Source organism: Neopelma chrysocephalum, unplaced genomic scaffold, assembly GCF_003984885.1.
Source record: "Neopelma chrysocephalum unplaced genomic scaffold, ASM398488v2 Primary Assembly neopelma1_82, whole genome shotgun sequence".
Lineage (NCBI taxonomy): Eukaryota > Metazoa > Chordata > Aves > Passeriformes > Pipridae > Neopelma > Neopelma chrysocephalum.
The window spans coordinates 4,591,141-4,613,019 of NW_020897744.1; the positions used below are offsets into that span (position 1 = coordinate 4,591,141).

A 21,879-nucleotide genomic window follows, 5' to 3' on the forward strand; every position below is an offset into this window, starting at 1 on the left:
GCTTTCCATAAATGACATAATTTTCCTACAAAAACAGCTTTTAGGCATCACACGAGCAGGTGAGACAGACAGGGACAAGCTGATCAAGGATGCATTGGGATGTACAGCTTGGAACTCACTGAAGATGTAAGAGCACAGTGATTGTGACAGAAAGAAGACAGACAGACAAAACCACCCCAAGATTTCTCTTTGCAAGCCAAAAGTCAGCAAGAGCAGCCTCCAGAATGCAAGCAGGCTTCACACAACGTGACGAAAGGCCCCATCACGGCTTACAGAGATTATAAATGACCCTTTATATTATATACAGATGCTAGGAAGGAAGGTTTAGGACTTTTACTGGAACACATCCAGGATGGCAGAGAATAGATTGCTGCTTATTCCAAGAGAATATTCCAACCAAGCAAACAAAACGATCCAAACAGCAGCTCCTTTAGGGCTGGGTCTGTCGGATCTCATGGGTGCTCATCACCAGCGTATTTAGCGTCACGTCCTGCAGTGTCACAAGGAATTGGTCTTTGCTTAGAGAGATGAGTTTCACTGGGGCCATTGTCCCCAGTCTTTTCCAAAGGGACACCCTCCTCTCACAGCCTATTTAGTTCTTGGAAGACCTTCACTGGCAACAGAGACCGTGGCCCACGAGCTACTGACTTAAACAGTTTCACTCTGGGACTACAGACCAAGATCTCATGTCTTGCTCCCAGCTGACATGTTTTTCCAGAGGGAAGATGGGTGTTGATGCCAGCAGATGCCCAACTGTATTTACTGTGTAGGTTCAGGATGTTACTGTGGACCTTTCAGGCTAAATGGAACAACAAAATCAATAGTTTATTTCCACTTGGACACACTGAAAACTATTCTGAGCTTAAACAGACCCTTCCCTCAGCAGATGCTGGGAGGGAGTTGCCTGCTTTCTGCTGACTCAGCACAAGCAGGCACTTGGACACTGGAGAAGACAAGAAATTCTCACCTTCCAGGGCACAGGCCAAGGGATCTCAAGGGGAAGCTGGACTTACAGAGAGAGTTGGAGCTGCAATTTGATTCTGATGCCAGAGAGGAAGCCCTGTCTGCACCCCACTGGCTTTCTGAACCTCCTGTGTCCCTCATCAGAAGTTTATTTGGATGCAGAGTTCATCCCCTGGAGATTTTGGATGTCTGTGCAGCCTGTCATCCAACAGTGAGAGGGAAAAGAGACTGCAGAGGGTGGAGAAGTGTAAGGTAACAGATACTCAAGCTAAAACACTGTAGGTTCCAGAAGAGTCGTATACTCACATATCAATGTTTAATTCCTGGATAACATGACTGAGTTAGCTTAGCACAGTCCTTTCATGGATGGGAAGACACTGACAGCAAGCTTCCTCTTCCCCCCTTCTCACCATCTGGATTTGCCCAGGACTGTTCCCTAAGCCCAGATACTCCAGGGGTGTGTGAGGGATCCCTCCACCCATTCACCCCCCGTGAATCCTTAGAAAGGCTCACACCACAGCTCACTCACAGATCCACCCCCAAAAACGTCTGCTTTTTTCCTAGTGCAAACTACTGGCTTCTCCCCAGGCTTCTCTGTCTCCTGGGGGTCCCTGGAGGACATTCTAGGTGGTTTGCAAGAGAAAAGCCAACTGGCTGTTAGGAGGCTTCATTTCACTGGAGAAGGGATCACGAACTGAGCAGTGTCAGAAACCACTGGGCTGAAGTGATCAGGACCCAGCAAGTCGCCGGGTTAATCAAGAGCGTGCAAGTCGAAAATGAAAGCAGCCACATTCCTGCCTAATCACTCCTTTCAATGGGATGGCAGCTCAGCTCCACACACAAAACCCACTGGCTGCAGTGCCCTGTTAGGGACAGACCTACAGCAGGCACCACCTCCCACACACAGGACCTGATGTGCTCCCTGGAGTGAAGGATGTGGCTCCAACTCCCCGATATCCATGGCCTTAGAGCACACCAGGCTCCCACCAGCATGAAATGCTGCACTTCCAAAACACAATCCTACCAGCTGGACTCTGCACAAAGCCTTTTATGCTGTTGTGCAGCTGAGTAAGGCAGAGATTTGGTGTGGGTTTAGTACTTGCAGTGAAAGCTCAGTGCCAACATAAAAGCTCAAACCATCAAGACTTAACTGGCCAAGCCATGAGGAAGAGAATTCTTTCTGGGAGTGGGGGAACAGTTAATGTGCAGGATTGTTTCATCAGCACCTGTTGCATGTGTTTGGGCATGAACTGACCCAATAAATAACCCAGAAGTCTCTCAGTAAGGTTGGCATTTCTGATGCTTGTGACTTGCCCTAAAGCTTTGTCCTGTGTAAACAACTGCACTGAATTATCTTTTTGTTTCCATAAGGATAACACACTGTGTGTTATACTTAGCAGAGATCAACATTTAGGGCACAGAAAACAGTAGGAGTGTTTTGATAGCTAGATAGATTTCCCCAAGTTTCCTCATGACATTTTTCAGTGGAGCTATCAATTTCCCTGCAATCCTAGAGAGGAATTTCAATAAAATCAGAAGGTCACTGACTTTCACTGGGAAAAAGTTGCCGTTCTGACTCAATGAAAGCAAACTGTGCCCTTTTCTCTGTGTAAATAGTACAGCATCCCACTTGCTTTGCCAGAACAGCAATCCATACACTGTGTGCTGGAGCCCAGTGCTAGGAGGGTTAGTTATTTATATATTCCCCTGAGGTCAGGAGCAGAAGTTGCCCTCTACATGCCCAGAAATCCAGATTCAAAGGCTGCCAGGCTCTCTGGGGTATCTCCTGAACAATCCAGTTCTGCAAAACTGCATTATTCCCTTCTTATCCACAAACACACCCCTCCCTGAATGTGCTTCGATCACGTGAGGATCAAGTTTCCCAGCTAATTCAGGTGGCTGTGGCCAGATTGCTCCTTACTGCTGTGACCTGGCTAGAGAGGAAACAATCCCATCCCATATTACTGGAAAGCTCAGATGAAAGCCAAGCTGGGCTTAAGTTTCTCCTGTTCTTGGCCATATTCCTGCTCTCCCCAGGTAACTAGGTTTCAGGATCAAGGCTGTCATCCAGCTCGTTGTCCAGCAAAGAGCCAACTACAAAATTCAGTTGTAACCAGCAGTTCTCCACAATATTGGAATGTTCAGAGTTGATGGATTGATTCAGGCCTGTAGATTGATGGACCATTGCTGAGGAATCCATCAAAGACCACCTGGCAGAGGCGAGGGGGTGGCTGTACACGAGCTTATGATGGCAGGGTTCAGTTCTGCTCTTCCATTACAAGCTTTAAGAGGTCTGCAAGTCAGAAGACACGACAAGCCACAGTAATCTTGTTGTCAATATTGATGTTTTACACATGCCTTGCTCCCACCAAGCACTTCACAGTCACTAACAGAGGTTACCCTGACTCCTGTGAAAAAGGGAGAAAAATCTTTGTAACAGCCCATTCATTTTGGGAAACAAATAAAACTGGAAGGTTGCTGGTGTTTCTGCAGCCAGACAGCAGCAGCCATTTGAAGCAGCAGAGAGCCAGAGGCACGAACAAGAATAAGACAAGTTCCAGGTCTCCCAGTTCACTGTGTTGGTCAGACAAAGATTGGAAGGAACTCCAATCTCTCTGCTCACACCACCACTCCACCCCCACAACAAGAGTCTGAACAAAGTGGCCATAAAAATAAGTTCTGGCTCCCCGAGTAAGATGGGACAATTTATCTCGGAACCTCCCAATAGCATAACCCTTCCCCAGGGGGGCAATATGTCCTGTGCTTAGTGCACTTCAAATACTCAGTTGCCAATAAAAGCCTCAAGTTTTCCCACACAAAGTGGATTATCAGAGCCTGCTGGAGGGAGTTTAGTCCTAGAGGAATCTTTACCTTAGGAGGAAAACACAGTTCAGTCCGCACAATCGCTTCAATCTTCAGCAAATTCTGCAGCCAAGCACATTGAACTGTGCTTTCCTTGCTTTGTTGTGTGCAGGGTTGACCCTCCAAACAGCATTTCCTTGAGGGCTGAGCTTTCTTCAATTCATAGGAAACTGCACAAGATTTTACCTTTCCCTTCTGCAGCCACTGAGACGACAGGGGTTAAGGGAAAACTTCTCCCTACTGGAATTTTTAAACACCTGGAAGTAGAATAGCTAAATACCATGGAGCACAGCAACTCTTCTTCAGAGACAAGGAGGGAAGCAGCTCCCCAGAGCAACGTTCAGCTTCTTCAGCCATGAGACCACTCCCCTTCTCTTCCAATCCCCAACCCCATTCAAGAGGATTTTCCAACTGCTGCAGCTACTGCAGGAGGGGCTCTGAAGATGAGAGCACTCATCTATGACAGACATGGGTTAATTTGTACAGCAGAGCCACCCTGTACCTCATCCCTCATATAAATGCAGGATTATAAGAGGCAGAAGCAAACATAGAAAAGGTTGATCAGGCAGGTAATTAATAATTATAATTATTAATAATTATAAATTAATATTTTAATTAATGTCATATTTTAATAATTATAATTCTTATTAATAATAAATTAATCATGGCCCTCTATGCCTGTTCATATGGGGACAGGGGTGAGAAGGTACAAGGTGAATTTCTCCAGCATAAAGCCCCTCTGATTTATACCCACCTTCTGAGTTTGCTGGTGACACGTTCCAGCTGAATCAAACAATAAATATGGTTGACCTGAACCATAATTATCCTCATCATGGAAATGAAAGAAGTTAGTCCATGACTGAGTGCTCAGAAATAAAAGGGGGGGTTCACTCCTTTGAAGTGCTTTGCTTTTACAGACATTTTTCTATGCACTGAAATGTTTTGCTGCTCCCTCCCCTGAGCTTATCACAATCAATGAGAAGACAGTAGTTTCCACTGTTCACAGAGGGAAGAAAGAGGAAATGTACAAAAATATCCATGGAATCTGTCTCTGTTAAATTAGACTGACTTGATGGAATCTGGCATTTGATATCCATGCAGCGTGGAAATCATGCACAATTACAACCAAGTAAGTCATTTTTGCAACATAAAAGCTCCTTGAAAGCCTTTCAAAAGAAGAACCTGAGTCTAAACATTTTTGCACAGCTGGATAACCTGGTTGTAGATGGGTCTAACACCTTCATACTGTGAATACATCCATGGTACTCGTTTGTTCATTCCTAAACAGCCTGACCTTGGAAGGAGGGGTGAGATCACAGAAAAAAAAAAAAATCCTTAAGACCTTGATTGAAAGTAGAGAGCTGGGATTTGTTTAATCTGAAACAGATCCCTGTGTTCAAAGTCTACATTTGGCACTTGGCTGTGTCCTCCTCTGAGGATCTGATCTAGAACAGCTTAAGCTAAGGACAGGGATCCTGATCCTCATTACAAGTACAAGACTAACTGATAAAAGTCAGTACCTCTGAGTTTACAAAAATCCATTCAGAATTAAACTCTAACTTTGAATTAGCTGGAGGTGGAGTGGGAATTTTAAGTGGAAGGACAGGACACTGACACACAACTGCTCAACCTCAAAACCTTTGCAGAGAGAAAAATATGAAGAAAACTGGCATAAAGAGTCAGCAAAACCCTGTAGCAGCATCCTGTGCTTTACTAGCACTGCTGTTGTGGTACAGCCTCTCCTCCACCACCCACAAAGTCAGTCTGTCTTTATTTCCCCCTGCTACATCACCCAGTAACAAAACAACACTTTGCACAATTCGAGTCCTCCAAAACGGACAAATGAGGCTCCTGCTGCTTTCAGTATCTCCTTCAAATCACACCCTTTTCCCTCCAGAGCCTGGATCAGCATGGACAGCCAGTCTGCCAGGATTGAGCAGGGGCTGCTCCCAAATTTATTTGTTTGCTTATAGAGCTCTGTATGGGCAACAGAACATCTCTGTGCTTCACAGTCAGCCCCCCAGTGCCAAAGCCCCAGCACTCACCAGCAGCAGTGAATGCCACATGCATGACAGGGTCACTGGGCCTAAGCACAGCAGTGTTTTTCATTAGCATTATACTGGCACCAAAAAACCACAAACTACAGCAAGAACAAAAGGCAATGTCAAAAGGGGAGTGCTGAGCATATCAGAGGAAAAAATAAGATGGCACGATCAAGTCATTGCTTCCTATCAACTGCATGATGTTAATCTCCCCGGGGGACAGGCAGGTTTTGGGTTCTTCCTGGAGCTGGACAGTGGGGATTCTGCTGTCACTAGAGACAGGTACACTCTTTTGCTTGCTAAAAAGAAAAAAATATATATATTGAAGATCCCTCAGACAACACATTGGTTTCTCCTTAAGGGAATTCAGATGTGGGGGTTTTTTGTTTTTCAACAGAGCAGTGAGCCCCAAAAGGTATCAAGAACCAGATCAGAGCATCAGCTTCAGATTCACAAGTGTTAGGATGCAACTGGAAATACCTGTACAGACAGCTGTGTCAGGTAAACTGAACCCAGGACTCCTCTAGCAACACATTTTCCACCTGCTTTCCCTCCTTCTCTTTTCCCGTGGCACATCACAATTATTTCACTCAGTCCAGGTCTTCAGTTTGTTCAGCAACTGATAAAGGAGTTTGTGGCCTCTGGTATACAAGGGACTACACAGCAGACATTTCTAAAATAATTACCTATCCTGTGGTTCCCCATCATTGCTGGGAACAGGATTTCAGGAGCCAAAGGGACCTCTCTTCCTAGAGTGAAGCTGCAGTAGGTGTGTGCAGGCTCAGCCTGTTTCCAGTGACTGCCCAAGAGCCAGACATGACAACCTCATTGGAACTGCCAAGGAAACAGCCTTTCCTCAAGTGCAAGAAAACCCTACAGCTCTCTAATGTTTCCTGTGCTGGAGGAGGTGATTAGAAACAATAAGCCAGTCTAGACAAATCCATCTTCTTATTTGGCTTTGAGATCAACAATTTCTCTTTTCCCTTTTTAATTTGTCAGATTAGCCTCTTGTGTTGAGTGAGGCAACTGAAGTTCAGGTACCCATCAGCCAGCATTTGCACCAGGCCTGAGACAAGAATAGTGCTGGTGCTCCAGGAAGATTCTTCTGGGGACAGCTGTACCCCACCAACATGTCTGTACCTCAAGAGCCAAGCACTTTTCTCCAGGAACTGCTCTGCTGATGTGCCAAGGTCATTCTGAACATCAGGCTGTGTTGTGGAGAGTGGATTAAACAAGATGTCTTTCGCCTGCCCAGCTCAGAGATCCCAAGATGAGCCATGTGAGACCCAGTTCAGTGACAACAAAGCCTTGGAAAACCCCTCTGCCTGGGCATTCAAAGTGTTAATCAGTCTGACAAACAACCCCCAAAGCCTGTGTGTTAATTTGCTATTTAAATTGAAAACTTTTCATTCCACGTCTGCCATGTCTGGCACAAGGCTGTCCTGGGCGTTACTACAATAAAAAATAATTTGGAAAATAATCCTATTGTTCCAGTCACACCCATGGGAGTTTCATGTGTAGGGAAGTAGGAACATCAGAAGTGGGATCTGTTGTGTGATCAGAGAGCTGAGTTTGCCCTTTACAACAGTCAGTTTTGATTCAAGGGTACATTGGGAGGGAGTTCAGAAGCAGGGAGCTAAGGCAGGAGGATGCATCAATAGCTTCAAGGTTAATAAATTCTGACTTGCACAGCCTAAAACTCTCAAAACTCACCTTTAATGTAGTAAACTAGCAACAGCCTTTACAAACACGTCCATATCCATGGATGGTTAGTCGATCACATCTTTCCCTTCCTTGGCTCCCTCTCAAGCCAGTCATTCCCAGTTCCCATCTCAATGAAGGGAATTGCCCTAAAACACTTCCCAGTTGCCAAATCAGGAGCCCTTTCAAAGTGCTTCCTCTGCACAAAGTAGAAGCCTCATTCAGAACTCCCTGTGACTGTAACACAGTTTGGATAGGGTAGTTACAGGTACAACAATCTGTTGTACCAGCACCCCCCTTTTCACCTTCCTCCACATTCCCACTCTTCCACTCTCCCAGGTGCATCCATCCAATGCCATAAAAAAATATAAGTACACAGCATTTGTTGTGGATCAGCTCTCCTGCACACAGGAGTCCCAAACCCTTGCTAGTGAACACTGTGTTGCCTCATCAAGTTTTAAACTCACTTTTAAGCAGATTGTTTTAATCACACAGAACCCTTTGCACTTTGATATCTGTCTACAGACAGACTGTAAAGAGACATCTACAAACTTAAGTGCTCTACTTACCTATTTTCAATGTAAAAGGTTCTTCTGCTGTTAACACAACTTCCTAAGCTTTCCCTGGTTTGGGAAGCTTTTGGAAGCAATCTCCACAGCTCATTTCTAGCCAAGAACAATTATGTGTATTCTCCTTTTAAACCTTGCTGCAATCCAGTTTGTTCATTAGAAATAAAAAAGAGAGCTTAAAAAAAGCAAGGCTTTCTCTTGTGAACAGAAACACCAACACCTTCCCCTGTTATTAAAAAATTCTTGAGCAATCTAAGAAACCGCTTTAGTGCCTCGGTGCTTTGGAAGCCTCTCTTTGGAAGGGAGATGGTCTTGAGGGAGGAGATCTACATGTCGGTATCCAGGTGGAAAATGGGTTTGATTTGGCCAAGTAATAACAGCTGAAAAAAAACCAAAAAAACAACAGCCCTCCATAGCCTGTGCACGAACAGTAGATTCCTTAGGAATGATAACACTGCCTTGAAACATTCCCCAGTACACACGTGGGAAACCGGATGGGGAGAAGGCAGCACTGAGCAAGAGAGGGGACAGCAGGAGGTCTGAGATACAGACATGTGGTCAGAAAAATTCCTGCCCTGTTCTGGGGGGAATTGTACAGCAAACTCCATTAGACAGGGGGTTGTAGAGGTTTTTGGTCGTCGAAGTTTAAAGTTACCTGCCCATGCAAAAGGGCAGAGCAACCAAACTGCTCCTCCACAGCAAAGGGGAAAACTCCACAACAGCATTTGAAGCACAGCCTTGGTGAGGGTGCAAACTGATGCACACAGATGATCCCTACTCCTAAAGCAGAGGCTTCACAGGCATCCCTCACTGTTCTGCTGGGAATGGGAATGTCTGGAGTTATTGGTGAGAGGGGTCTCAGTGTGTGTGAGCAAAGGAGTGGCTGACACTGCACACACCCACATCCCATTTGAAACAGGCACTACTTGCAAAAGCTTGGGGCAAATTCAAGGCAAAGCCATTAAAGAGAGATGAAGGTTTTTCCTCCTGCTCTATTTAGGCAGAGTTTTTCAATCAGAGGATGAAGAGTGACACAAGTAGTGCAGAAGAAGTTTGACTAAAACAAGCAGTTATAACCTGAATTTTATCGATGGGTGACAGCTATTCTGTATTTCTGGTACCTTTTTCATAGTTTGGGAAGAACAGCTTACTAGTTTTTTTTCTTACTGCAGGCAAACCAACAAAGCTGTGAATGACACAGGGCTGCTCAGTAACAGTCTGTGTTTATTATTGCACCAAGTATGTACACAAACAGCCTTTACATGGCACAGCTCCAAGCTGCTCATGTTTTTTCCCCCCCTCACACACACATATGAGAGTTTTCCTGTACACCTTTCAGCACAGGTTGGAGAAATTTTTATGTGCAGTGTCCCAGCAAAGGATGATGCCAAATTTAGCCACCCTGCAACCAAAACCAGAACTGCCATTGCAACACAGAATCATAGAATACTCTGAGTTGGAAGGGACTCGTCGGGATAAGAGCCCAACTCCTTGCCCTGCACAGGACATCCCAACAATCCCAGCACCTGCCTGAGAGCATTGTCCAAATGCTCCTTGAACTCAGGCTTGGGGCTGTGCCCACCGCCCTGGGGAGCCTGCTCAGTGCCCAACCACCCTTTGAGGAAAACCTGTTCCTGGTGTCCAACCTAAACAGTGCTCGCTTGAGCCTTTTCTAAGGAAGTCTACAGGGATGTCCATCTGAAAACAGCAGAGCTGAATGTCAAATTAACTGGCTGTGACACACTCATGTCACGTGCTTCTTACAGCAAAAAAACCTGGTGTGAGTCTCTGTTGAAACCACTCTCATACACAAGTCAAAAAGGCTGGCTGAACCTCAGAGTATGGAGTGACAGAGCAGCTATCAAACAGGTTCCAGTTGCTGCCAGGTTGACCATGGGAGCAGCACCTGTTCACCTATTTAACTCTTACTGGCAACGTTTCAGCCAAAAGTCCATGGGAAGTGCCCAATTCTGGTCAAATGCTTTCGTGGGGTTTGGTGTTGGTCTTAACTGGAGTTTTCTGGTTGATTAAAAAAACCAAACAAAATAAACAAACAAAAAAACCCAACAAAAAACCACCCCCAAACACATCAGAGTTCACAGAGGTGCCCTACAAAGTGACCCTCAACTCCACAGGGATGCTCAGATACCAATCCATAACCCAGACACAAGGTGTTGTCCAATATAATCCAATTCAGTCTCTGATTGCATTCAACTCAAGAGACAAATTGTGATGATTCTTGTAATTTCCACATTCCCACTTTTCTCCCCGCTCTTCCCAGCCAGTGCAGAGACACAGCTTCACCCTAACCTTCCCAAAGGTTATCCAGTAACTTCTCCAAATGGTACCTGGGAGCTCAAAATTTACTTTCAGCAAAGTTCTACAGTCATTTGCAGAAGTTACTTTGAAAACCTTCTAGTTCAGACACCAATAACCACTCGGCAAGGCCTGACAGACATAATTAGAGAGCTCAATTGTTTCAAAGGACGTTACCCAAGAAAATTAGTACATTGCTGCAGTCCTTGCAATAAATTTCCAATGGGTTTGGTTGCAGAGGTCTTGCAAGGGTTTGAGCAGACTTTTAATTACACTATCAGGCCTCAAGTATTTCTCTGGTGCTTGGCAAAACGAGATCCTATTATTTCTGCTTGCAATGCACACTCATTCAGAGCTTATCCACAGGCTGACGGCCTAAGAATTCCTACCACTTTGTAATCCAAAATTTTTGTATCATTTGTGATATACATTAGTGACTTCCAGTAACAGCTGCCTAAGAGACAGCATTTTACTGTGTGATAGTTTAAGCCCTTTGGCTCAGTGCTGTATCCTGAAATACACTGCAGGGAGACTGGAGCTTTTGCTGCAGGTTACGCTGATTTACAGCAGCATTAAGCCAAGCACTGGAACATCCTACAGAGCAAATTTGCCTTTTTGCTCTCTGCTGTACATCAGATGGGAACACAAAGCTTGCAGCAGCATCCCAGCCCAGACCTGCCTTTGGTGTGACCAAACAGCACCAGCCTTGGAGCACTTGGCCACAGGCAGTTTTGCCCTGAGCCTGTCAGTCCATGCTGGTTTTAAAGGTGTGTCCCACATTCAGGGTCCCAAAAACCTTCACTGGCACTGGGGACAGGAAAACACCCCAGCCTGTGCCATCCCCCAGCCCTCTGCTGCTGGGCAATCCAGCCTGCCCTGCTCAGCTCCCTCTCTCACCTCTCAGCTTCCCCTTCAAACTAAATCCTTCTCTGCAAAGACTAACTCCCAAAGACTTTCCAGGCTCAGAGAGGTGCAGTAAACAGGGAGCACAACGACCTCTGTAAAAGTGGAAGTTTATACAAGTGCCAAGTATTATCATTCATAGATTTATTATAAACTTCTGCATATATTCATATACAGTACTTTGGATTTTGCAGTTTTCCCTCCAAGACATAACCACACCCTCATGAAATACTCCCCAGAGCCTTCCCTTACATGAAGGGAAATATTACTATTCCTATTTTATTTAGGAGAAAGAAAAAAGAGAGAGAACTTGCAAGTCTCAGTTCCCAGACTTTGTGCTGTTCTATAGAATGTACATTGAGCATTTAAGAAAATAGCCTTTTTCTTGGGAAAGAGTGTGGAAAACAAAGCCTTATGAATCAGCCAGCTAATAATTAAAAGCAACTAAATCCAGATCACTTTAAGCTGCACATGAGAATCTGAACTCCTCAGATGCCGAATTCCTCTGCCGACCAGAAAAGCCAGGGTCACTTGCCCAGCTGGTCACTATTGTTCTGTCCAATAAAGTTCTGGCAGGAATGCATGTTTAACAAAATACAGAGATTAGGCATAGCAAAGAATGCAGCTCCCCCCTCAGTGTTTAGGTTAGCAGGGTTTGCCATGTTGAAATACTGAAGCTTAAGCATATCAGATTTTCTCTGTCCTGCACTGCCAATGCCAGTGCCAGACACAAGCTGACAGTTCAGTTCTCAGGAGCTCTGCCATTTTAGCTTTAAAGTTTATTAAAAGCAGTATAAAAAGTTCACCTCAAAGCTGCAATGGGCACTAATTAAATCAGTGTTTTCTTGGGGATGTAGAGACCCAAATGAGAAAAGCTCTCTGTACCTCCCATGCACCAGAAACTCTTGAAGGGCAATTTAAACCAAGTCAGAGACTGGAGGGACCAGACTGAAAGCCTTGCAACAAGGTAGCTCATCTTCCAAAGTCTTAGGACAGCTTGGATTTCCAAAAGGAAATCACTTGGATTTCCAGTGACTAAATACTGCATCATAATGGCAATGATCTTCCCAACACCTGACATATCCTGGTTCTGAACCATCAAGAGTTCTTCAGTTCAATTTATGAGGGACACAAGACTAGAGTGATACAAGAATGTCATGAGAACAAGCCCTACAGATGTTCTGACAGAAACCTTCAGAGATCTTGCAGGAACACAGCTTTTACCAAGTCACTGCTATGACAGAGCAGCCCTAATACCTCACTGGGCCAAGAATTTCTCAGCTCAGAAAAAGAATGATATTAAATGGATATTTGAGACTCCTAAGTAGCTTTGCAATGAATACAGTCCTTGGAGATCTGAGTGCAAGAAGATTAAAAATATACCTCAAAGTTAACAGGTTATATTCAGAGATACCAAGGATTCCTAAGTTCCCCTGAAGGGGTACAGTAGCTCACACTGGGTGAAGTGTGGTTCATAGGTAGGAAGCATCTAAGGCCCTGTTACCATGGCAGTCTCTCCTCTCTTTCTCCCTCCACAAAAAGCTGAAATATCATTTTCTGTCAGAGCCACACAGTAAATCTGGAAGAGGTACAGCTGAGATACAGACCTGCTGACAGGCAGATCTAGGTGTTTCTTCCAGGAGAGCCTTTTTTAGTTATCCTAGCACAGCAACAGAAACCTTATTTTAGCTGGCATCGCTTTCACTGCCACTGAAAATGCAACCAACTCCAAGTTTGCACAAGATACAGCAATGAGACAAAGCAGCCAGACAGCCCACATTGAGCAGGGTGGCAGAAACCAGACAGGTTCTGTGGAAGTACGAGATGGAATCAAGGAAGCCAAGAAACCCAAGGCAGGAGCAAGAGAAGTGGCATCAAATGAGAAAAAGTTTTTTCTTTAGGGAAAACACAGGCAGAATCTCCCTTGGGTTGGAGTGTTAAATTCACGTCGGGAAAGCTGTCACCCATTGCTGCCTCAAATGAGGATTTGAAAAAGCTCCCAGTGCTCTGCTGTGTTTACAGCAATAATGAGAGCCTGGAGGAAGGGGTTAGAAACATCTGAGTTTAATAAGGGCTGAGCTGCACACAGCAAAAAAGAAATGTCTGCCCTTCCGTTCGGGGCTACCACACCCCACCAGGCACGGTTGCACCGGGCCAATGGGAGCCCCGGCACAGAGACGTTATGTCATCCCACCAACCCATCTGCCCCCAGCCCTTTCCCAAGGAGAAGGAGCATTCCCAACCAAGCTGAGAACTCCCAGCACCACACTTTTGAACGACTAAATAAGCAAAGTCCTGGGGGGAAAAAGCAGATGTTGATTGACCCCGGGAACAAAATGAGCCATGGACAAGAGGGGAAGTTTTTGTGCAGTGCCTTCACTGAGCAATCCCATCTCACAGGGTCATCACAACAGGGCAAACGGAGTATTTAGCTCATTTAGCACCTACGCTGCTGCCTTTTCTTAGTCCTAAACAGCTCCAACGTGCACAGGGTAAGGAGCATCCTATTCCCATTTCTCACACAGAAGAGAAGACCAGGAACCTTAGTACTCAGCCCTGCAACTGCAGTTGCTGTGCCTCCTTCCTCAGTGTCCACCCCCAAAACTGTTCTCACATGAAACAGGTACCTTTCATGACACACCTTGGCCTGCACAGCCTTTATGAGGCACTCCTTCCCACAGCCTTGGTCTTTTTATTCCATTGAGAAGTGGAAAGCAGGAAGCAAGAGTCTTGTCCATCTGGAGAGACAAACACAACTCCTCTTTAGAGCACACATATACCCACGAAAAAAAAAAGTGGGGGGACACCCAGAAGAAACAAAACTGAACCTGTTCTTAACTCTACAGACTCAGTACAACTTGGTTACACAACCACATCCAGGGAATATTCCCCTGCCTCATGATTTCACTGCAGTGGCATTTCTGAGATGCTCTGAGCAAACACATGCCTGTATCCAGCGCAAACACTGCAAAGAACATCCCTTCCACCCAGTTCCTGGAGGCAGAAAAAGTGGAATTGATTAAAAAGACATTTGACTACATAACCTGATGTCAAGATTGGACGTGAACTGGGCATTCCTATGTAGTGGTACCTCATGTTAGCTTGAAAGTTTTGACAGATGGTTTGTTTGCTCAGCACAAAGGAAGGTGGCTGGATAAGGACAGCCTTACTCAGCTCTTGGAGGACAGACAGGAGACACCCAAAACACAGGGGTAGAGTCCTACAATAAGAGAATCTCACAGATACCTTCTCAGTTCCAAAGAGCTTTCAAAATCAACTACTATGTTTTTAAGTGGCAGATTCTGTTTTCCAGATAAACCATGTTGATATGGAAGAAGAGACTGATCTGTTCCAAACATGAAACATTATGAAGTTGCCTTCAGCTTTTGTCTCAGTAGCATCCACTGTGTGGGCCTCTGGGGGAAAGCCATTTCTAGACAGATAGGAGAGGTTTTTTCTTTGCCAGAACTATGATTTCCCAGCTTTGGAAGCTAAAAAGGAGTCTGAAACAGCTTCCTATTTGTTAGTCCTCCCAAAAAGATTCAAGCAATCAAGCCTAGCTAGACATTACACACAACACTTTCATCCAAGCACACTCTTTACTTCCACATCTGTTCAATTCCAAGAGGAAGAAAACATTAAACTTATCAAAACCATCAAACTTTGTCCAAACTTGTCAAAGCATCTAAACCATGTTATTCCATGCAATAAATTTCACATCAAGGAATCATTTCTTCCAAGAAAGGAACAAAACCAATAAGGAACAATATCACAGTTCCCACTCTGTTTGCTTCTGCACCATTAAGGACTAACTCAGATCAGTACAACACTGTGCATAGTTAAACTAAGCAGGAGCTTTAGTATTATTCAACTATATAAAAAGCTGAAAAATGCAAGACAGGAACCCAATCAGTATCACTTTTGACTTTTGCAGCCATGCTCCTCAACAGAATCTTTGTGATATCTAAGTTGGCACAGCCTAGCTGTGTGTTCAAAGCCTCAAAACAAACATTATGCCTGAGTGGAAGTAAGTTTAAGCACTGTCTAGATCTGCCTAATTAAAAGTGAGTCGAGAGCTTTGTGCATATTGCAGAAACATGGTCAGATGAATTTTGATATTACCCTACAGGAGAGGCATCTGTGCTGTACAAACCAGTAACCTTTCCAGACATGCTAGAGGTCTAATGCAGCAAAAAGCACAAGTGGCTGGTCCACTATTCTACTGCAGCAGCCCTAAAGTACTCTATGCTTTCAGTCCATCATTATCTGAAAGTCATTCTTCATTTTTCCCCCTTTATCAAGACAATCCAATAAAACAAAGATGTGAGTAACTATTCTATGATTCAAGTGTCACAGAATCACACCCCAAGGAAAACCTGTGGAGTTTCTAACCTGCCTGTTTCAACCAGGATTTTAGGACACTGCCAAGCTCAGCTTTGAGAAAATTAACAAATAAGGGTTATTGAAAGGGACACGTTTGTTAATTTATCCAAGGGGAGCACAAGTTCACTGCCACCCATTGTTTTGCCTCTCTGCTCCCTTTTTCTTCCTAAGGCTGGTAAATGAAACCTACCTGAGAGGAAATGATTCACACAAGCAGCTGGAAAGACAGGATGGTAGATTTCCTAAAGGAATAATTTACTGCAGTAACTCCAGTTACGTCTGGTATTACAAAGCCATTCCAGTGTCACCAGGCCCTTACACTGCCATCGGTTCCACTGCTAATGGCATTGTGAAGTTACAGCACTGAGCCCCACGAGTCAGATGAAGATCATATGGTTGCAAAGTCCAGGAGACAAACACCAGATAGTTCCAGGGTTTCGTGATGAGCTCAAGACCTTCTGACCCCTTGGTTATCTGGGTCAGGCAGTTCAAAGTGGAATTAGGGCAGAGGACTCAGCGTGATACAAATCCCGGTTTGTTTGCTTGACAGCCTCAGAGCCCACAGCAAACCAGAGACCCCAAGCAAGGAGCAGACTATTAGGTGATGGAGGGAATGACTCAGAGAGCAAGATCCTGTCAGTAAAAAGAGAGAACCACATTTGGCCAATATGTAGAGTTTTATATTCCACACCCACTTAAGAGTCACAAGAGGTTCAGAATTTGAGGCCGAAATAAGGTTCAAGTCATCTTTCTCTGGTAAAGAGAAAATTAACAGAAATCCAACAGGAAAACTCCGGATACATGTTCTGAAAGTGCTCTGTCAGACTGCATAAATTGGGATACTGATGTACAGATCACCTTTCAATATCAAGAACAAGCTTCTATCACATAAAGAGACCCACAATTACTTAAAAGTACTAAAATCTCCCCTAAGAGGCTGGAGGTTGTTACACTACAGTGCAGTTGTGCTGGGGAGGAGCAAATCCAGCCCAGCACGTGTAGCTGTAGGACCAGGCACAACACAGGTGGTTATTCTGAAAAGAAGACATCTACCTACAACAGGTCCACCAAGACATCTTGATCTCCAGAGCCAGACATTCAAGTGACCTATTAAGAAACTGGTGGCCTCAAGGAATAATTGACAACATATTTCAAGCATCAGCTAAACATCTGAAAGCATCAACACTTCAGGTTTCTTGGGGGGAAGCAAGACAAGATGTAATACAGAAAAGGTGATGTCTGTTTAAATATCTTCCCCACATCAAAGCAGCACACAGAGCATGTTTAACTGTTCCAAAGCGATTTGCCCTCTGACATGGAGTAAACCATTGGTAAAGGAGGAGCTGGAAGCCAGGTCTTGCTCTCCTGGGCTGGGCTCTGATGCACAACAAGAAATGGATGAAAGTCACCTGACCTCTGTCTCCAGCAATGAAAAGCTGCACTGACAGATTCCAGTGGACTGACATTACTTTCCTCTCCATATCCATCCCCAAGAAACATCACTGCTGTAACAAGCACTGGGAATTACTGTGACCAAAAGAAGTACTGATATGTAGTTACCAGGGTAATCTGGATAAGGATGCCATGTACTGTCCTGTTGTTTGTAACATCATGGTTCTAATGTTCACTCACAAGAAGAAATTTTTAGGGTGAGGTGTGTTTTGAAGGCCTGTCACAGTTGGACTTTGCATCCAACCCAGATGACTTCTGTGATGCCGCTGTAATGCTCACTCTAAGAAAGAATTATTATCCTACATTTCTTTTGGGTTCATGTTTGGGGGTTTTCTTTCAGCTACCTCCACCTCACATCCAAAGAGGTTTCCAGTTGAAGCCCTTCTAGTGCCAGAAGTGTTTAACTCCCACACTTGAGCTCACAAGGCCCTGATGCATGACCGATTAGAAAGTACAGGAAAACAGAATGAGAGAACGCCAATTCCAGAGACAACTAACACAGACGCAGCCATTCTTTGAGAACCAAGCTACTTCCAGCATGGGAATAAGCTTCCCTTAACTCAGCAAAGCTTCTCAAGTTTGGAGGATGATGGTTTCTGTTTGGCAGCAAGTCCCTCCACTCTTAAGCTTTGGGTAAGACCCACTTCCCATTCATCACCTTAACATAGCAGCAAGTTAGAAATGCACGTGCTGAACGGGAATTTCCCACTGACCCACAAGGCTGCTGCAGTCTGTACAACACCAACAGACACTGATGCCTGGATTTTGTTCTGTATTACTTGCACATCAGAAGTTCCAAGCAATTCAAGCACGTGCAAAGATGGACTGCAAGTGTCTTTGGGCTAATAATCAAGTTTTGTCAACTGAAGCTAAGCAGGAGCTAGAATTTAACTTAAAAAAAGGAAGTAAAGCACACGCCATTCCTCTAGAACAAGTATTCCATAGTTTTGTTTTGAAGGGTGTGAATAATTATACTTTCTCCTCCAAATTTCCCTTCACCACCACCCCAAGCTTCTTACACTGCCCAGGGTCTTAGTTTTCTGGCAGAAAAACATGTTCAGCAGTCCTTGGAGCCTCAGGAACCCATCTCTGAGTCAGCCTGCAACCTACCTATCAAGGGCTATATCAGCACAAAGGATCCCAGAAACTTTCCCCCTTGGAGAAATACAACTCTTACGACAAGTTAAATTTTTAAAATATTGATAGCAGATTCCCAAACAGTTCAATCATGTCTTCACCTGTTGATCAAGGACAGGAAAAGACAACTGCAGGAACATGATGTGTATCAAGGAAACATGTCAACTGCAGAGCATCCCATCAGTATGTGCTGACACATACCAAAACTTGGAGCTGTGGCAGAAACTTCCAATGCTCTGGCCCTGCTTATTTTTGACTCAGGAGAAGTGCCAGAAGTCACTGGACAAAGTACTCACTGGGAAGATTGAAGAAGAAAAGTGAGAATGGCCATGTAGTGTCATGAACAGGAATCACCTTCCCACCATCTTGTCTCTTCCACAACCTCTCCAGGGCAGAGGCCAGAAAACTCTGCTGTGACAGAGCTGCTGTTGCCTCACATAACTGAGGTGCTACCAAGATCCCATTTTAATGCAAAAGGACACTGAACAGTGTTAACAACAGTCTGATTCAGTCCTTGAAAAAAAACCTTCACACCCACATAGATCAGTGTCAGACTCAGAGCAAAAAACCTCATTCCCGTTGAGGACCATATTAAATCCAGAAAACTCCGGCTCTCCCAACCTGAAGCTGCACCCGGCAGGAGGCTCCCCCCAAAGGTCCAACATTGTGGCTGGGGAAAGTTTTCCCACACAGATTTTCCCATCAGAAAGTGAAGCTGTTAAGACATTTGCCAACAACAAAACTCCACCACTCAGGGGGAAATTAAAACATACAAAGATTGCTTCAACGTGTGATATTTGACTGAGCACTTGAATTTTCTTTTCACAACATCCACCGGTGATTTTTTCCTCTCTGCAATTTCGTTTACTTCCCCCTCTGCTTTAAACTAGAATAGGAGATTCTCACATGGCAGAGTTCCATTGAACTAAATAAATAAATAAATAGAATCTACCAGCTTTCCCAACATCATTGTTTAAATCAGCTTTATGTGGTTTTATACAACACTTTATAGACTTGGAGAGGGGCATGTTCCCCTGACAAAGCATCAAAACCACTGAGGCATGGGAAAACTGTGAGTGTGAAGCAGGGAAGGTCTTTGGTGAGCAGAGACACAGCCCACACTGCTGTAAGCGTGGTAGCTCTGAACAAAGATCTGCAGGCTAATAGATATGTAAGACAAATGACATGTGGTTCTCATTGCAGCTCATGCTTTGGGAAGGGGGTACCTTGGAACAGATCCAGCTGGGATAGGTTTATCCCATTACTCTCCTATAATTTTCTGCCGTTTCAAACCCTTTGACAGTTACTGTAGTTTAACATCACACCCCCTACAGCCTGAGGCCTCTCTGACAGCCCCGTGGACAACCCCCCCCCCACCCGGGGGCGAAACCTGCACCAGATGCGAGAGCCGTACAAGGCACAAGGCTGGTGCCCGCTCTGTGCCTCTGACACGCCGATGGAAATCTGTATCCCAATTCCCAGCCCAAATAAGCGGTGCTAAAACAGAAGCCCTCCTCCACAGCAGCACAACTCACACGGACTAGCTATTAGCAAGAGGAGGAGGAAAAGAGGTAGAGACAGGATGGACGAGCCCTGAATATTAAATCCCAAGTCCCCATTTAAGGGAAAGGCAGGGGGAAAAAAAAAAAGAAAAAAAAAAGTGAAATTCAAGAACAACTGGAATCAGGTTAAGCCACTCTCTTGCTTTATACAGTGCAGCTCATTCATCTGAACAGCTGTTTCACCTCTAGAGAAGTACCCAGAGAAAACAGAGGGGAGGGGGAGAAGCCTAAATTGTTTGCTCTACTGAAGCAGCAAGATACAGTAAATCAAAACTGATTTACATTAAGTTTATAAGAAATTGGGTTGGGGTAGGAGGGAGAGGAGAAGAGTGGGAGGTTTGGTTTTAAACAGCTACTTGGAAGCTGCAGCTCTTGAACAGAGATCTGTAATTAAGGGCTTTCCTTTGTTGAGCTGAACAAGTTTCTCCTCGCAGCCGAGGGCTATAACAGTTCCCTCTGCCGGCATCCCCAGTGTCCCGGCTCGGGAGGTTTTCCGGCTCTGGCTGCGCCGTGCACAGGGAACACGCTGCCCTGCAGACCCAGCAAAGCCCCTTCCCGTGCCCGACGGGCTGGGGTCGGTAAGAGGAGAGAGTTTGCGGGTGTCATTTCCCAAAGCTCAGCATCTCGTTTTCCCAGCCCCCCCCGTCCCTGAGAGGGACAGTGCTCGGGCAGGTAGGGAGCCTCCCGCATCCCAGTGAGGATGCGGGCAGCCCAGCCCAGCCCGAATCCCGGCGAACCCCTGTGCCCTCCGCGGGGACCCCTGCCCGTGCGTCCGCCGGAGCCGCCTCTCCCGGGAGGCGTTCCCGGTCTTACTCACCGGCGACTGGCGAAGCCGCTGCCCGGCGAGCCCGAGCTCTGCTCTGGGTAGTTGTGCTGCAGGGTTGATGCTGGGAATTGGTAGAGGAAGCCCGTGCCCAGCGCGCACCCGTGCAGGCAGCAGCACCAGGACAAGAAAAGGGCGAGCTGCATTTTTGCAAGGACGGGCTTTTCCTACCGCCTCCCCCTTCTCCTCTTAGACGGCGCGGCAGGCGCGGGGCCGCACCGCGCTCCCCCGGCCGGGGTCACGGCGGGATCCCACGGCACGGAGATGCCCCCGGGAGCGGGGACCACGGGGTAGCGGTGCCCGGGACACGGGGATGGCTGCTCCGGCTCCCGAAGGGAAGCGCGGTCCCTCGGCAAGCCGAGCCCCGGCAGCTGCTGCCCGCGCAGGGGGTCCGGGGCCAGCGCGGCTCAATGCGCCCAGGGCGCTCACTCAGCCCCGGATGCCTTTTCAAATTTGGCGAGGTTGGTCCGACTCCGTCAAAGGGGGCGTGGGGCTTCGGCGTTAACCCTTGCCAGGCCTCGCGGCAGACCCCGCTGCGAAGGGGCTCCGGAGGTGCGGGCACCCGGGCACCCCGAGCCGGGCCGGGGGAGGTTGAGCCGCGGCCGCGCTGGGCACAGAACGCCCGGGGCTGCGCGGGCCCCCGGGGCAGAGCTGGCACGAGTACCCACCCCCAACCGAGAGCCAGGTCGAGGGGAATCCACTGCCCAAAAGCCTATGCCTGCTGCCATATTCATACTGCAGAAATTACACAGATAAAGGAGGAAATAAATAATTTTTAAGACGCTTCACTCGCAAGGTAACCAGCGAGAATGTGATCTCTGCTTCAGTATGAGCATCCTGCACATTCTGGCATCACATGGGGACACGGCTCAGTCGTGAATGTGACAGTGTGAGGTTGGCTGTTGCACTCAGTGGCCTCGAGGTCTTTTCTAACCTGCATGATTCTGTGATTCACAGACAAACACTCTCTTTGCCACCACCTCCCACAGACCACCTCTGCCTATCATCCAGTATGGCCCTGAGCTTGGAGAACTGCACAGTCAACCCCAGACAGGAGGAACATTTTTGCAGGAAGGATGTGGGTGTTTCACAAAGGCTCTACCCTAAGAAGGAAGGCAGCAGCAAAGCTCCCTCTCTGTACTGCAGCTGAGTCCGTGTTTAAAACC

At 46.1% G+C, this 21,879-nt stretch overlaps 1 protein-coding gene across 6 annotated transcripts in view; it reads right to left on the reverse strand.

Moving 5' to 3' along the window:
• Window positions 1-21,879, reverse strand: part of COL26A1 (collagen type XXVI alpha 1 chain) — a 181,679-nt gene that overhangs the window by 146,384 nt on the left and 13,416 nt on the right. For 3 of the 6 annotated variants that reach the window (XM_027690956.1, XM_027690957.1, XM_027690955.1), the window contains exon 1: window positions 20,708-20,859. The exons of the other annotated variants lie outside the window; for them this stretch is intronic. In XM_027690956.1, the coding sequence (XP_027546757.1) occupies window positions 20,708-20,859 (152 nt within the window). Of the gene's footprint in view, window positions 1-20,707; window positions 20,860-21,879 lie in introns of those variants that run through there. 6 annotated transcript variants of the gene reach the window in all.